Here is a 15,854-nt window from a genome sequence, read left to right as displayed (position 1 = left end):
TGCTCCATGTTATGCATCTGTTTCGGCTGATCTTAGCCTATTTAGGCAAAAACTCTGTCATTTATATAAGGAGTTGATCCTAGCTGAAATATCTCTTCATATGGATGCTGCTTAACTTTGTATAGACTGATCGCGTCTCCCAGTCTACGCATCTCTTTCCAACTCTCTCCCTCTCATTCTTTTTAGGCTGCTCACTTTTTAAAGCTTTTCGTTCGTTTTCATGCTTAAGAACGGCTAAGAATCGAGTTTTTTTTTTTCGTTTTCGTTTTTATTAATTTGATAAATTTTAATATTTATATATTATAATACATATGTATATATAAATAAATGTACGTATATATTTAATGAATTATATTATGTACACATACATAAACATACATACATGCAAATATATGTTTATATACATGATACAATATTAGAATATATCTGCACTTAACATGCCTTTTGTCTGCATATATATACACATATTTACTTGTATATACATATGTATATAATATATATAAATATATATATATATATATATATATTCTCTAAACTGTATATTAAACTTAGGTTATGCCTACGCATTGTTTTCATTTAATTTCAATTTACTTTTAAAAAGCATTTGTTTTTGTTTTCAACAGGTTTTTGCTAATTGAAAAATCAAATTTTCCAAAAGGGAATGAGATGTTACAATTGGTGTTGATTGGGCCTTTAAATGGGGCGTGGTAGTGGGCGTGGCTCAGCTGAGTTTCACAACAAAATTATAAATATATGTTCACATTTCTCTTCTTATTTGTTTCGTTTCGTTATTTGTTTTTGTTTTTCTTTTCGCTTTTCATTATATAAATATTTCGTATTGCAAATATACAAAGATTTCTCTGACTGCCTAATGCACATCGATCGAGCCTAAAGAGCGTGCGAGAGGAAAGTGTATTAATAGCGTCTGTGTACATTGAAATTTTTATAGGGCATCAAGTACATCTGTATATATATATATATATATATGTGTGTGTGTGTTGGTGTGTTTGTGTGTATTTGTGTTTTTGCTAGTGGATAAAGTGGATATTAAGTTGCGCGCATAACTTCAATAAAATATTTTTGCCTTTAACAACTTTAAATTAGGTATTAAAAAAATAGATGTATACATATATATGTATATGCATAGATATATATATATATATATATATATATATATATATATATATATATATATATATATATATATATATATATATATATATATATATATATATATATATATATATATATATATATATATGTATATTATAGCTAACGCTAGCCATTGAGTTGTTCTTGTTCTTGTTGCGGAAATCGTAAACGCATTCCGTTTGGCATTCAATCCGCACTCAGAGGAGATGCGTTGACCTTCTTGCCCGTTGCCGTGGCCGCAGCTGGAGGCGTGGGCAGCGCCACGTCCGTTAGTTCATCATCTGGCACCAGTTGTAACCGTTGTTGCGGCTGTGGGGGCTGCTGCTGCTGTTGCTCTTCTTGTACGTTTTGCTCATTTTGCAGTGGCTGTTCCTCGTCCATATTGCCATCGCCCGCAGCGTGCTGTACAGGCTCCATCGTTCCAGTGCCTACGCCAACGTCAGTTAAGCTGCCAGTTGCTGGGCCAGCGTTAAGCAGCGGCGGCGGCGTGCTGGACAGCATGGCCACTGGCGAGGCACTTGTTGTGGCTGCCGCAGCGCCATCGCCCATCCCTCGTTCCCGTTCGCCAGCAGCAGCTGAACCAATCCCATGACTCTCGTTGCTCGGCGTCATCGGCGAATTGGGCAGCGGTGAGTCAAGCTGCTGTTGGCTGAACTCCTGGTTGGGGCTCTCCCGCGTAAACAGGCCCATTTTGGATTCCGCTTGGGCGCCCGCGCTGCCAATGGCCGCGCCCTCGCTGTCCGTGCTGCTGCTGATCAGCGAGTGGGCGACGGTGGGCGCAGCGGGCCCGCTCACCAGATGTGGCGGCGCATGGAGGGGCACGTGCTGATGCTGATGGTGCGACTGCTGCTGATGCTGCTGCTGGGTCACATGGTAGCGCGGTATGTCGGCCTTGCGCCACAGCGTAATCTCCTGCTGCTTGAAATACCGCCGGTCCTCGGTGTCCATCAGCACCAGATTGAGAAAATACTTGACCGAGAACTTCTTGTTAATGTCCCGCATGGTTGGCGTTAGATTATAGCCAGCCAGGAATACTCGTATGGGTATGCTTTCGCCTTTCACCGGCGCTCCATCCATGATCTCGTACTTGGCAATCGTTTCGTTCTCGTTGAAGATGTTGGGGCCCGTACCGGTCGTCTCTCTCTTGATGATCGCAATCTCCATGTGCTTGATCTTGATCCGGACGAGCAGAAAGTAGATTTTCCCAATGATTGTATCCTTCAGATGGTATTTGCTCTTGTTGTACTCGAACTCAATGTGCAGACAGTCCTCGATGCCAACCTCCATTTTGATGGGATTGTTCATTTCCGGATAGCTGCAGAGCGTGTGCACCGCAATGTCCACCTCCCGCGTGATATCGCTAATCCTTCGCACAATTGTCGCCCGCAGAAAGTAGCGCAGGCGCACATTGGAACCGGCATAGACCTCGAACTGTTTCTCCACATTGGGAAAATCGAAGGGATAGCTGTTGTTCTGGATCAGATCGCCGGGGCGGGCTAACGCCTTCGCAAGGCACTTGAACTCGTGATGATTACCCCGATCATAGAACAGTTCAATTTGTCCAATAAACTCGATCTTAATGCCCTGATGCTCCAGTTTGCTGCCGGGCTTCTTCAGTGTCACATTTACCTTAAATGTAAGGGAAAACACATATATAAGTAACAAGAATTAAACAATACAATTTTGGATATAATCACGAAATAACTTGCTACAATTTCCCTCGCTTAATCACAGCAGCTGCTTCAGCTGCTGATAACCGACTCGATGGGCGGCAACGGAACGGAAGTCACGCCTACCGCCTACAGCCTACAGTGGTCTCTGTGTCTGCCGCCACAATCAAGACTCGCCCGCCTATAGTCTGCAGCGACTGCTTCTGCTTCGGCCTCCGCCTGCGCCTCAGTCTGTGCCTGTGCCTAAGGCTCAGCCACTGCTGCTGCTTACCTTGCCGGAGACGGTTTCGCCATCGTAGTAGAGCAACATCTTTTCCACCTTGCCATCCTCGCCTTTGACCTCGGCGGTTTTCCTGTTCTCCGCTCCATCGAAGACAATTTCAATTTCGGCTGATTGGCCAAAGCCCAAGAAATTCATTATTGATAAATGTGTTGCGGCGGCGTTTTTTTTTTTTTTTTATTGTTTTATTTTTTTTTTTTTTTTCGTTTTATTTTTCTACACTTTGGTTACACTGCAAGAGAGCAGCAGCAGCAAGGTTGTAACTCTGTTATTTTGGAATGTTTTTGTTTGCTTGTACTTAAGCGCTTTAATAGGCCCTAATTTCTTCTATATGTATATATATTTATTTATATATACGTATGTGCTTATATATTTGTATGTTATTTATTTTGCTTTTTTGTTATAAAACTTTTATGTGTACGCTGCCTGCAACTGTAATTTATTGGGCGTTTTATGTGTGTGTGTGTTTGTGTGCGAGACCGTATGTGTATGTGTATGCATGCATGTATGTGTGTGTGTGTGCTAGCTGCTATTGGTGTGTCCAAAAAAAATTGTCGGCGATTAATCGCAGAAAAAAGAACAACAAATACGGCAAATAAATGAAAATCGAAATATCGTTAGCAAGCAACACTGTTAAATTCGAATAGCCGGCTTCTTAACAGCGCTGCTAGAAACGATATTTACTTTATGTTGCTGTTGCAGCCCTGGTAAATTGAATTTCAAAAGTTTCTTTTTGTGCAGCTGAACCAGAAGTCTTATAAATATTGTTTTAATAAAAAATTTTTTATTGAACGCACGTCGCTTATATCTAGACAAGAGCCCACTCACAGCGTCTACCAGGTCCCTGCACTTTAGGGCACTGAGCCAGACTCGACACGCAATTCCACAGAAAGTCCAAATAATGAAGACCCGTATCAAAAATATTACGGGCTCCATTTACCGTATCTGTATGAATTTTATCTTGAGATGTACGCTTTGTAAACTTCTTAATAAGTATTCTCTGACGCAATTGCAACTGTCTGTTTTTACTACAAAATAATATGCATTTATATAGTTGGATTGTTTTATATATGTATTTGTTCTATTTACCATTTCAGGTGCTCGCTGGCATCCTCATATGCCTTTGACTTGGTTTTGGTAACAATCAGTTCCTGAGCCATTCCAATTAGTTTAAAAACAAACATAAGAGCCCGCATTCTGTAGAGTTCCAACAATTCCAGGGACTATCGCAAGGGAATGGACAATTTACATGGATATCGATATATCGATAAATTGGATATTTACCCGCGAGCTCAATTTGCTGTTGCGTTCCAAAAGCTTTTCGGCTAGTAATTTGTTGTGTTTCAATCGTGCCGTCATCCGATTCGTTTTGAATGTCTGCTGTCGTAGCCTTTGACGCAAGAAATGCAACTCCAACTTGAACTTGACTAGAGTATTATTCCGCTCAGACAACTGTAGTTTAAGGCCAACCAGTTGGCCGAGTATTGCCTGATGTTCGCTCCTCAGTTTGCAGCTCCCAGTCAGACGCTTGTTGGACATCTCGCCAGCATCCGAGATACATTTGATAAATTTATTGTTCAGAATCTTACGCTCCAACAATATCAGTTCATAGCAATATATTTGCTGGACAGCTAAAAAGATCTGTAAACATTTTTAATATCAATATTAACACTAACTGACGATCTGATGATTTCACTCACCAACTTCTTTAATCTGGACGCCGTCTTGGTTACCTGGACGCAATCTTTGTTGAGGGATCGCCACGCGTCCAGCCAGTTACGCATCATACACTCCATGGGTACCAGCATTAGGGCCATGCCCAAGCTCCCCCCACTCTGTCTCTTTATATATATATATATATTTCTTTAGATATATATATATATATTTATTTTTATTACTATATATTTCTACGCGCTACGAACATTGAAAGTAAATTTGGTAGCCAATTTCGAATTTTGAACGACTTGTAAAATATTTTAGATTTGAGTAGTCTTAAAATCAAGGCCAATTTATAATTCAAAACAGATTTTAGGCGTCTGTTTAACAATATTTAGAGTTGCTGCTGCCACACCTTGCCAGATATAGTGAGCGTGGATAGAGTATTAGGTTCGTAGAGCTATAGATGCACTCAAAGCTAGTCGCTCGCTCTCCAATCTGTAGCTTTAGCTCTATGTGGATACATCTCATGGATCTTATGGTTTCATCTTTGATTAGCTCCGAAGTTATATTCCCCATTTGAGTAAAAGCTATCCTGTTATACCTGTGTATACCCACCTAGTAGGTGTAGCGAAAAATTGGAATATGTTCCGAATTTAATGCAGATAATAGATATTTATATTATACTAGATATCTATAGTTGTTCCGATTGTTCCGATTTGATTCGGATAGACAGATAGCCAAACGAATCGACAGTCAGGGGGAAACGACGGACAGACATTGCATAAAACTAATATACTCTCTGTACTACGTGAACGAGTACAAATTTAGATCCAAAAACTCGATTGGTTTCATGTGAGCTGATAGTTAAGACCTTGACTCAGAGCCCACATAGAAAAGCCTACAAATTGTTTTAATATATTCAGCATAGATTTGAGCTTTGCTTTATTTAAGTTTATATTCAATACAAATTTAGTTTCTTTACTTATAATATCAGAAAAAGAAACGCTGTGATAAAAAAAAAATACATATTTTATTTTACATACATACTATTTTTTCAATTTAGCCACGACACAATTTTGGATGATAACGGATATATATACATAAGTGTCTATATGTATATATATATATAGATATATACATATACAGGGCCATAATATATATATATATATATATATATATATATATATATATATATATACGGGCGTATTTGAGGAACAGTCACGAGTCAACTGTTGTGGCCGTTCACATACAATAATACTAGGATACATACCTATACATAAACATATATGTATGTATATATATATATAGCTATATATATAAGCATGAATCTCTTGTTGCTGGCATCGGGTCGATGGTCTCTGTGGTGTTTAGCGCACCTTGGGCAACGGCTGCAGCAGCTGGGCCGTCCAGGCCTGGCGATTCGCCACGTTTTCGATTTGATTGCGGCCCAGGCACTTGCCCTGTGAGATGAGCTCGGCGAACTGGGCCACGATGGGATCGCGATTGCAGGAGGCGACGGCGGTGACGGTGTCGGCATGATTCACATAGTAGGCAACGAATTTCATGTCCTCCAGGCTGCCATCGATGATGATGTCCTTGTAGCTGCCATAGCCCGCATAGCGTATGCCCTTGCCGAAGAGCAGGGTGAAGAAGAAGGGCACCGCCTCCATCTTCTTGATGCTGCCGCACATGTTGATCGCCGCAATCCGGCCGTGGTACTGGGCCAGCTGGTAGTGGCCGATGTTGACGCGCGACTGGGCCAGGCCGTAGATGTGGGCGTTGGCAATGTCACCGCCCACATAGACATCGGGCACGTTCGTCTCCAGAAAGTCGGTCACGTCGACGGTGCCGTTCTCATTGACCCGCACACCCGAATCGACCAGGAATTCGGTGTTCGGCCTGGAGCCGGTGCCCATGACCAGTATATCGCATGGTATGGTCGACTCATCCAGCAGGTCCACCTCGATCAGCTCACCCTCCTCGTCGCCAATGATGTTCGTGATGCCGCTCTCCATCAGCATGGTCACATTGTTGTCCTGGAACAGCTTCATGATACGGGCGCCAATCTCCTCGCCGAAGGCCGCCTTCAATGGGACGGTGTCGCGCCCGATTACCGTAACGCTGGCCACCTTCGACACCAGCGCCGCGGCCACCTCCAACGATATGAAACTGGAGCCGAGGCAGACGACACGCGATTTTGGCGTTACCAATTCGAATAGCTCCTGGGCCTCCTTATAGTCGCGCACCGTCCTCACCATCTCCAGGTCGGCACCAGGAATGGGCGGCTTTACAGCCGCACCGCCGGTGGCTATGTAAATCTTGTCATACTTGACCACATAGCCATTGGAGCAGTGCAGCTCCTTCTGGGCCGTGACCAGCTTCTCGGCGCTAACGCCCTGCCACACCTCGATGTTGTTGTCCTTGTAGAACTTCTCATCACGGAACTGTATGCTCTCGATGGGGATGCCCGCGAACTTGCACACCTTGACGCGATCGTACGGCAAATAGGGCTCGCGGCACACGAGGATCAGGCGGCCGGTGAAGCCCTCCTGGCGCAGCGTCTCCACGCAAATGGCACCCGATGGCCCGCCGCCGACGACAATGTAGCAGCGTTCGTCCTTGGGATTACGCTTGGCCATGCTCTTCAGACGCTTGGTCTTCTCCAGATCGGTGCGCTTCATGCGCACCATCACCTGGCCCTCATCGCTGACGTTCACCTTGTAGCAGGGCAGCGAGTCGAGGCCGGGGAAGTCCTCAATGTCGCCCGTCTCCAGGTTGAAGCAGGCGCCATGCCACGGACAACGGATGCGCCCGATGCCCAGTGCGCCCGTGTGCATCGGTGCCCCATAATGGGTGCACTTCGAGCCAATGGCATGCAGTTTGCCATGCTGCTTGACCAGCAGCACGCTGGTATCCTCATCAAAGTCCACCTGCTTCATGCTATTCTCGGCCACCTCGTTGGCCTTGCAGACGGCCACTGCCTCGGTGTACTCCGATTCTTTCTCCACATCGCTGACGGCGAACATCTTCTCGCACTTGGATTGATAGGAGCCGGCGGCACCTGTAAAACAGATTAGCGATCAAATTCTATTCGGGAATGGGTGCGTGGGCAAGGCCCAAGGCGAGGGCGAGGGCGAGGGCGAGGGCGGGGCGACGGTTTAATGTTACGGCTTAACGGGTTTAACGAAATCAACAACATTTAATATGACTTTTTCCCGTTTTCCCAATTTTTTGTTTTTTTTTTTGTTTTTTTTTTTGTTCGGGTTTTCTTCTTGTTTTTGTTTTTATATTTTTTATTTTTATTTTTATAGATCAACTTAAATATTCGAGTAGAAAGTGTCGCCTGCTGCTTCGGCTGGCATAGAAAGCAGCCGCCCAGGTGAGCAGGTGAACAGGTGAACAGGTGAACGGCTCTCAGTTGTTAAAATGTCGTCACTGCATTCAGAACTCTATGCCACGCTGCTCTGCCTGTCGCTGCTGCTGGGCGCAGCTGCAGCAGGAGTCGAGCAACTGGGAGACAAGCAGCAGCAGAAGCAAAAGTACCAGCAGGAGCAGCTGGAGCTAAAACTGAGCGCGCTGCGTGTGCACAAGCAGCTGCTGCAGGAGGAGATTGCCCGTCTGTATTTGGGCACATATACGCCGGAGATGCCGATGCTGGTGGAGGAGCTGCAGCAGCGTCAGCTGGACATACAGCGGCAAATCGACAAGCTGGAGGGCAAGGCACACCAGCCGGATGCACAGCAGCTGGCGCTCAATCTGGCAGCCGACTTTGAGTTTCTGCAGCACAAACTGAACGAGCTCAAAGTCCAGCTGGATGCCATGCAGGCCAACAGCAGTAGCAGCCGCACCACCACTACCACCACCACCACCACCACCAAACCCGAGCTCACTCGCGAGGTGATGCACAGCAGCACGCCTCGAGCTCCAGTTGGCTCGTACTTCTTTACGCCGCTGCTGGCGATGCCGGAGTCGGGACCCAGCGGTGGCATCGCCCAGCCGGAGCCGAACACAACGCCCTCGCTCATCAAGCGGGTGCTGGCCATGCTGCGACCCAATGCAGCCAGCTCGAGCTCCTCCAGCCCACCCAGCTTGCTGCGTGGCAGCCAATGGTCGGAGTCAAAGAACAAGGAGCAGCAGCAGCAGCAGCAGCAGCAGCAGCGACAGCATCAGGTGCAGCTGCTCAGTTCAGAGGAGCTGCTCGCACAGCTTCAGCTGCAGCGGCAATTCCTGGACGATGCCATCAAGCGTATGGAGCTGCTGTCTGTCAAGCAGAGCAACAAGTTCTAATTGGAATCATATAAGATTGCATTTACCATAGCTATAAGTTTATTTTTTTTTGTCTGCATGCGTTTTTTTTTTACTCAATAAAACTTTTTTTGGAACCAGTTGTGGAACCAATTGCATATTTAACAATTTGCATGGAATTTCACTGAAAAACAAAAAGGCTTACATGCTCGAACTAGCTGTGGAACTATTTTTTGGAACTAGTTCCGAGCTACTATAAACCTATTGCGGAACTAGCTAAAAACTTATGCCGTATTGGCTTAAAAATAGACGTTTATTAAGAGCTCTTTAGCCACGGAACAATGTTGGAACCACAACTGGGAATATGGAACTAAGAACTGTGCAGGAATTAGTTTTGGAAACAGTTGAAGAAATGGCTCATGCCTGCTGGAACTAGAAGATCTATGAAAACAGTTTTCTTATATATATACTGTTGGTATAGACTAATTGGAGCCAGTTATTGAACCGTTTAGGAATCAATGTTGAGAAGTTTAAGGCTCGCTGAAGAAATTGAAGTGGAACTACAAAAATGGAACTAAATTATGGAGGTACAAAAATGGAAATAAATATTGGAACTACAAAAATAGAACCAAATTATAGAATTGCAAAAACTGAACTAGTTCAGCATTTCTAGAGCTCAAATAACTCAAATAAAATTCTAATTGAAATTCAAAAGTGCCTTCAGCGAACCGGAACAAGTTCCTAATCGCAACGCATTTCATTTAACAATAAATATGGGCTCTACAACGGAAATATATCTCAGGATAGAACAATAGATCGACAGGATTCGACTGGAGGCTATTAAAACATTCAACTCCATCAAACGAAGTGAGTTTTATGATTTTAATTTGATTTCTCCGATGATTAACAAGATGATTTGCAAATTTTTCAAGTGCCAGACATAGGTGTACTGATAAGAACTGAACAATCACGAATGTTAGATAAAAAATTGGACATGCCGCATGTGAACCGAACTGCTACATATGTATGTATGTAGTTGTCAAGGCTGATCGGAATATATATTTAGTATATATTTAGAATCAGCCGTAAAGCAAATCGAAAGGACTTTCACTTTTTCAGGCCGTCTTTTTTTAATGGATTTCGCAATGACCACAGATAATCGATATGTCTTCGAGGGCAAAGCAAAGTCAAAAATGCGCTGCGTCATGTTGGCATGTAAAGACGCCCATTTCCATGTCTAATCAAATAATCAATAGGGCGGAGCCCAAAACTGGATGACGGCTAACAATGTGACAAGCAAGCGACGATGACTTATAGCTTAGGCAATTGAAATGGTTATTGGAAAGGCGTAGGTATAGCTAAATGAGGAACAGAGATTGATCTACGATGTAGATCTGGATATAGATACGGATAAAGATATAGCTAGATATACATATGGATATATACATGCAATACAATTAGAGTCAATTGGAGTTCAGGTCTAAGAATCAAAGCTAAACTAGTCTCTGCCTACCAGCAAAAACCATCAAGTTAATGAAAAATTATCATCGCTTCCAAGATTTATAGCTAAACGTGTCTCTGATTATCAACCAAAGAAATCCCCAGTTGAATTTATCGTAACAATTATCTGATTTCTCGGATTATAAAAAGAACTAGAACCTGAACTAGTTGTAAATTTCTTAAGCTAAAGGAAAAACATTGCTTAAATCAAGTCAACGATTTTAAAAGCGGACTCTCATTAACAGCCTGGGACAATTGGGCTATAATAATTGATAGCAGCTGGCGTGCCTAAGGCTTTTAGCTAAGACAGGAAAACCTACGAAAAGGTCTAGAGACCTGTAAATTATAGAGGTTTATAGGCTTGCCTATAGCGCATTTTAAATTCATAATTATCGATTACTTTTGAATGATTTTCATCGATCCGAAATTGCGGTTATCTTAGCTTTGCATGTAATATTTTAATAGAGTCAAAACTGTCTTGAAAAATATATATTATATTTCATCAAAAATTGACTTTTTGGAATACTTTTGATCGATAAGAAAAACTGTAAGTTTGGGTTTGTGAGCAGGTAAAAATAACTTTAAATTAATCATAGTTTTTTTTTTCTTTTTCAAAGATTCATTTCAACTCATTGAAAAATTCGGAATGTGCGTCATGTAAGCTTGTGCTCGACTAGCAGATACCCTAGCTGCCATAGAGGAAAATGGAGTACTACTGTTGGGATACTATAACTACGATATATCAGAGATATACATATGTATATATTTTCATTCTTAAACACATTGATGAGCCGCGCCGATCTAGCCAGATTCACACCTGTTTTAGTATTGCCATGCTTACCTGTTGCATGAGTAAGCAAAAAAAAAAAACTGCCTGTTTTATTTACTTTTTATGAGTAAATTCATAAAAAAAAACAACAAACCAGCCCAACAAAATGACGTCATAATTTTAAAGTAAAAAAAATAGGAAAAAACCCGAAATGCAAGGGAAAAGAACAAGTTAATGAATCAGAGCTCAGCTAAAAATCGTAATAAGTTAGTGTAATTAACATGAGTAGAGCGTAAATTCAGAGTAAATTCACACACACACGTACACAGAGACACGTCTTGGCCTTGTCATATGCTCAAAACAATTGTAATAGTAAATGTATAAAAAAATATAATGAAATAAGCAAAGCAAAGCAAAACAAAAGAAAACTAAGCAAAATATGTTTCTGTTTCTTGGTCTTAGCCTGATTTACCCACAAGCAACAATCCGTTTGACGGCTTTTTCAACTGTTATTGTTGCTGTTATTATTATTGTTATGAAGTCTATAAAAAAAAACGCCACTCGAAAGCTCAAATTCGAGATAAACTGAAATTGCCGCCGTTCCAGCTAAGTTGAGAGCGTAAACTGAGAGATATTTATGCTGAGTGGGTAGACGAAGAACGACTGGGGACCGAGCAGAACTATTTAACCGACCTCTCTCTCACACACTCTCTTCCGACTAGCTGATGCTCTTTCACTATTATTGATTCATAATTAAACAATTGCCGATTGGAAAATGGAAAATTTGATTGCGTGTCGAACAGCAATTAGAGACAATTAGAAAGGTAAACGGAACTCATTACAAGAAGAGTGAGAGAGAAAGAGAGAGAGAGAGACAAGGTAAACGAAACTCATTAGAAGAAGAGTGATAGAGAGAGAGACAGAAAGAGAGATAAAGAAGCAGAAATAATAATGTTGAGATATATTTATATGCATATATGAATATATGTATATATATTGATATACATATATAGACTAAGCTACATTGCTGAAAAAGGCAGGCGAAAGCGCTCTCCCTCTCTCTCTCTCTCGCTCGCAGTCTCACATGTCTTAACATGGAACAATGCTCTAGTCATAATAGATCAATTCGGGATATATGTTGATATATACGAATATATACGTATCTCATTTCGGTCTCTCGCTCTCAGTTCTCACTTTACTTTTCATGGAACAAAGCCTAGCTCTAGATATAATTGATCAGTTTAGGGATTCGCTCAGTTGTCTTTTGTCTTCTAGTTTGTTTACTATTCGTTCTTCAGCCTCGTAATACCTGAATTCTGATCCGGATTGGGCGTAACTTTGCCAGTTGTTTTGTATTCCTTACAGAGCATGGAACCCATTGTGTGTATTTGTCTATAATTCGAATATTTCGGTATGTTCTCCAAGCACTTCAAATGCCTTCTCAAATGCGCTTCAGTTAATCTATATAGAAGAGAATATTTCTGGTCAAAATCAGATCAGAAATTATATAATCTATATATGTACATACCTATGTGTCGCCAATGTATATAGAATTGGTTTCTTTAGCGTATGCGCTAGGCGATAACTGTTTAGTAACCTGAAATCAAATGTAATTAAATGAGATGCAAAGTTAGTTTCACATTTTTTTTTCTTTTCTTAAATTTGTTTACTTAATAAATAATCAAAAGTGCATCAAACAGAATCACAACATTAAAAGAAAACACACACACACACAAAGGAAATTTCGCACGCCCAGCTCCCACTTCATTAATAAGTTGTTCATGTAGGGCATGCACTGTTCGCTCATGCGGCGGATTCACTAGTTCACTCGTGGGCAATCTCTGGGGAAGGAGTGTGTTAGGGTTTTCTTCGATTACGACATATTGCCTATTGCACTCGCACACTCGCCCGCTCTCCTGCTCTCCCGCTCCCACACTCTCCCATTCACGCCGTCTTAGAGCACTTGCGCACGCTCTCTCGCTCTCTCTCTCTCACTCTCTTGCCAGACGTTCGGCTTTTACAGTTCACAAACCAAAACAAAAAAGAACAAAAATATACGAAAAGACGAAAAAAATAACGTTTATGGCAAAGAATGTGGAAAACAAACCCGGCACAACAGACAGATGCAACAGGTATCAAAAGCGGAAGATGTGAACGCGCTACCGTGGACAGAATCTTTCGTCTCCTTAACACACGCACTGGCCGAATCTACGGGCTTTTCTTATTATTATTATTTATTATTTGTTTTATGGAGAACACACGTCCGTGCTCTGCGAGCTGCGAATCGAGTATGCGGCACAAACAAATACAAATTTTTTATGTAGAAATAGCAACTTCGATAGTAAGCGACGCGACGCCGTCGAGCGTTTACATGTGTATTGATTGTGCTGCCGCCGCACATGCACACACACACACACATACAGCTGTGTGTGCGTGTGTATGAGACATTTGGCTTTGGTCAAAATTGGAGCCCATACAAGCGGCGAAGCAAACGCTTCGACCTTGTCGCCGCTCTCCACGCAACAACAACAACAACAATAATAATAAGAACAAGCACAGGCACATTGCACAGGCAACAAGCGGTTACCACGCCCCTTCGCTACCCTACCCGCCTCAGCCCAGCAGTTACCGGTTTGGAGCAACAGCAACCGCAGCCGCAGCAGCAGCGGTCGCAGCTATTGCCAATTAAGTGAGAACCACAGCTGCCAGGTGTTTAGCCTTCAAGTGATTTGGCCATATCAACGTTAGTCAGCGCTCACTGTAGCGAGCAATTTGTAAGCTATGCGTAAACTACTTAGCCTAGCGGATCTAATAAACAAAAGACAAATGCAACAAATAAATAATTATCAAAAGCAATCATCAATTAAAAACGTAGTCAGCGAATTGAAATCATTTCTAATGTAGTTTTGTCACCGAGAGAATAATTTAATTATTTTTGCAAGCTTAACGGTTTGCCTTAATGATCTTTCACTGTCTTCGTCATATGAACAGTTGCTGGTTCATTCATCTCTCTCATACTCTCTCTCTCTCTCTGCTTTTAACTAATTAATTGGGACACGAAAATTACACTATACGTATATATGTGCATATGTATGTAGCTAAAGCAGTTTGTCAATCTGACTGCCAATTTTAATTAACATTAAACTAAGTGTTGTTAGCTGATTTAATTCATTTTGCTTTTGTTTGAGGCATTTGTGGGTTTTTTTATTTTGTGCATTCAGTCGGCACGTCGCTGATAAGACGGCTTTACGAAATAAGTAGGAGGAATATACGCAAGTCAATGGTATTCGTAATTATCTATTCAAATGAATACAACATATGCATTATTTAATATATGAAGTTGTTGTAACTAACTTACATGTTTCTTGTTGAGCATATTAGTGGCCAAAGTTTGTTTACATATACGCGGAGCTTTTCTTGTTGTTTGTTAATTATCGGTAGAAAATGAATAAATCGAATTACAGCAATAGCATCGATAATTGAGCATAACAGCTGTTCAATTCTGTTAAGTTAACAGAAGCACGCCACTAGTACACAAACTTTGCGACAGGTGGCGCATCAACACTAATTGGCGCCAAATTCAAAAAATAGCTTTAGCACTGATATCAAGCAAATTCAACTAAATCACAAACATGTACATATATATGTATATGTATATACAAATTGATTAAATTAAGCTTTAATGTGCGTTATATGCGAGGTTAGCTGTGAAAACTGTGCTGCAACACAGATTTTGCTTCTTCCTTTCGCTATGCGCTTGCTAAACAATAAACAAGCGAATTAATTAAAATTAATTGATATTATTATTGCAACTATTTGTAAGTGCTGCTAATATATTGTATAAAGGTCAGCCGCATGTCCACCAACATTATTCCATATATTATTATAATGTCAATGATTAATTGATTACTACTTCTGATTAAAATTGCGGTTTATTGTAGTCCTAATCTAAATAAGTATATAAATTAATAGGTGATCTATATATGTATATATACTATGTACATATATATAGAGATATATACATATGTATATACATTAAGCAGTTGTTATTTGTTTACAACTTGCTCCACGCGTTGCCCAAGTGATTGCCGTGTGCCGATTACAGATGTTGATTTCCACACACACAACACACTCACACATACACACACACGCAGAGCGCCAATTCATGGAGCCATGCAGCAACTGAATCTCTCTAGATTAGGTTCAAAGGTCACAGCCTGACACACACACACACAGATAGAGAACGGCTCCCGGCCAGGCCATTCTCTTACTTTTATTAACATGATTTCTATTCACGTTTCAATTTTCTTCTTTTTTTCGGCTGCTGGTGCATTGTCCCCAATTGCGTGGCAACTCTGGCCAAGGTCGCGCCTGGAGACGGGGCGACAACCTTTCGCAGTTCAAATGCCTAATTCACAGTTAGGTGCTGGCAACCAAGTAGCGCTATATTATATATATATGTACATATATAGATATTTGTGTGTGTGTGTGCATATAATTTTTTTGCACTGCATGTGCGCGGCGTAGCTCTGTTCCGTTAGGCACAATTTCATTTGTCTGCTTCTTCTGTGTCCTCTAC

The 15,854-nt window shown here is 41.6% G+C and overlaps 4 protein-coding genes across 10 annotated transcripts; 1 reads left to right on the top strand and 3 right to left on the bottom strand.

Annotated features, from left to right (window-relative positions):
• Window positions 1-285: 285 nt before the first annotated feature.
• Window positions 286-3,587, bottom strand: Vps26 (vacuolar protein sorting 26). Its single transcript, XM_018016422.2, has 2 exons — window positions 3,094-3,587; window positions 286-2,781 (listed from the first exon to the last, which is right to left on the bottom strand). Exons 1-2 carry the CDS (start codon window positions 3,238-3,240, stop codon window positions 1,339-1,341), a joined length of 1,590 nt encoding a protein of 529 aa, XP_017871911.2. The 5' UTR covers window positions 3,241-3,587; the 3' UTR covers window positions 286-1,338.
• On the bottom strand, window positions 3,253-5,397 carry LOC108619720 (uncharacterized). Its single transcript, XM_018016461.2, has 4 exons — window positions 4,803-5,397; window positions 4,387-4,743; window positions 4,192-4,325; window positions 3,253-4,130 (listed from the first exon to the last, which is right to left on the bottom strand). The coding sequence occupies exons 1-4, from the start codon at window positions 4,917-4,919 to the stop codon at window positions 3,911-3,913; spliced, it is 828 nt and encodes a 275-aa protein (XP_017871950.1). The 5' UTR covers window positions 4,920-5,397; the 3' UTR covers window positions 3,253-3,910.
• Window positions 5,398-5,773: 376 nt separating this feature from the next.
• LOC108619688 (apoptosis-inducing factor 3) lies at window positions 5,774-14,778 on the bottom strand. 7 transcript variants are annotated; one of them, XM_018016415.2, is made up of 4 exons: window positions 14,634-14,778; window positions 12,804-12,872; window positions 12,585-12,736; window positions 5,774-7,822 (listed from the first exon to the last, which is right to left on the bottom strand). In XM_018016415.2, coding segments are annotated over exons 1-4 (1,917 nt in total). In that variant the 5' UTR covers window positions 14,636-14,778; the 3' UTR covers window positions 5,774-6,128. The 7 variants fall into 7 exon arrangements, with proteins under 7 accessions (XP_017871904.1, XP_017871905.1, XP_017871906.1 ...); XM_018016416.2 differs by lacking the exon at window positions 14,634-14,778 and adding an exon at window positions 13,383-13,623; XM_018016417.2 differs by lacking the exon at window positions 14,634-14,778 and adding an exon at window positions 13,439-13,623.
• Window positions 8,171-9,148, top strand: LOC149267894 (uncharacterized). Its single transcript, XM_089476191.1, has one exon. It carries the CDS (start codon window positions 8,188-8,190, stop codon window positions 9,046-9,048), a length of 861 nt encoding a protein of 286 aa, XP_089332317.1. The 5' UTR covers window positions 8,171-8,187; the 3' UTR covers window positions 9,049-9,148.
• Window positions 14,779-15,854: the final 1,076 nt, after the last annotated feature.

This window comes from Drosophila arizonae, chromosome X (assembly GCF_054131065.1).
Source record: "Drosophila arizonae isolate 15081-1271.41 chromosome X, UAZ_ARI_1.0, whole genome shotgun sequence".
Taxonomy (NCBI): Eukaryota; Metazoa; Arthropoda; class Insecta; order Diptera; family Drosophilidae; genus Drosophila; species Drosophila arizonae.
This window is presented reverse-complemented; position numbering and strand designations above follow the sequence as displayed.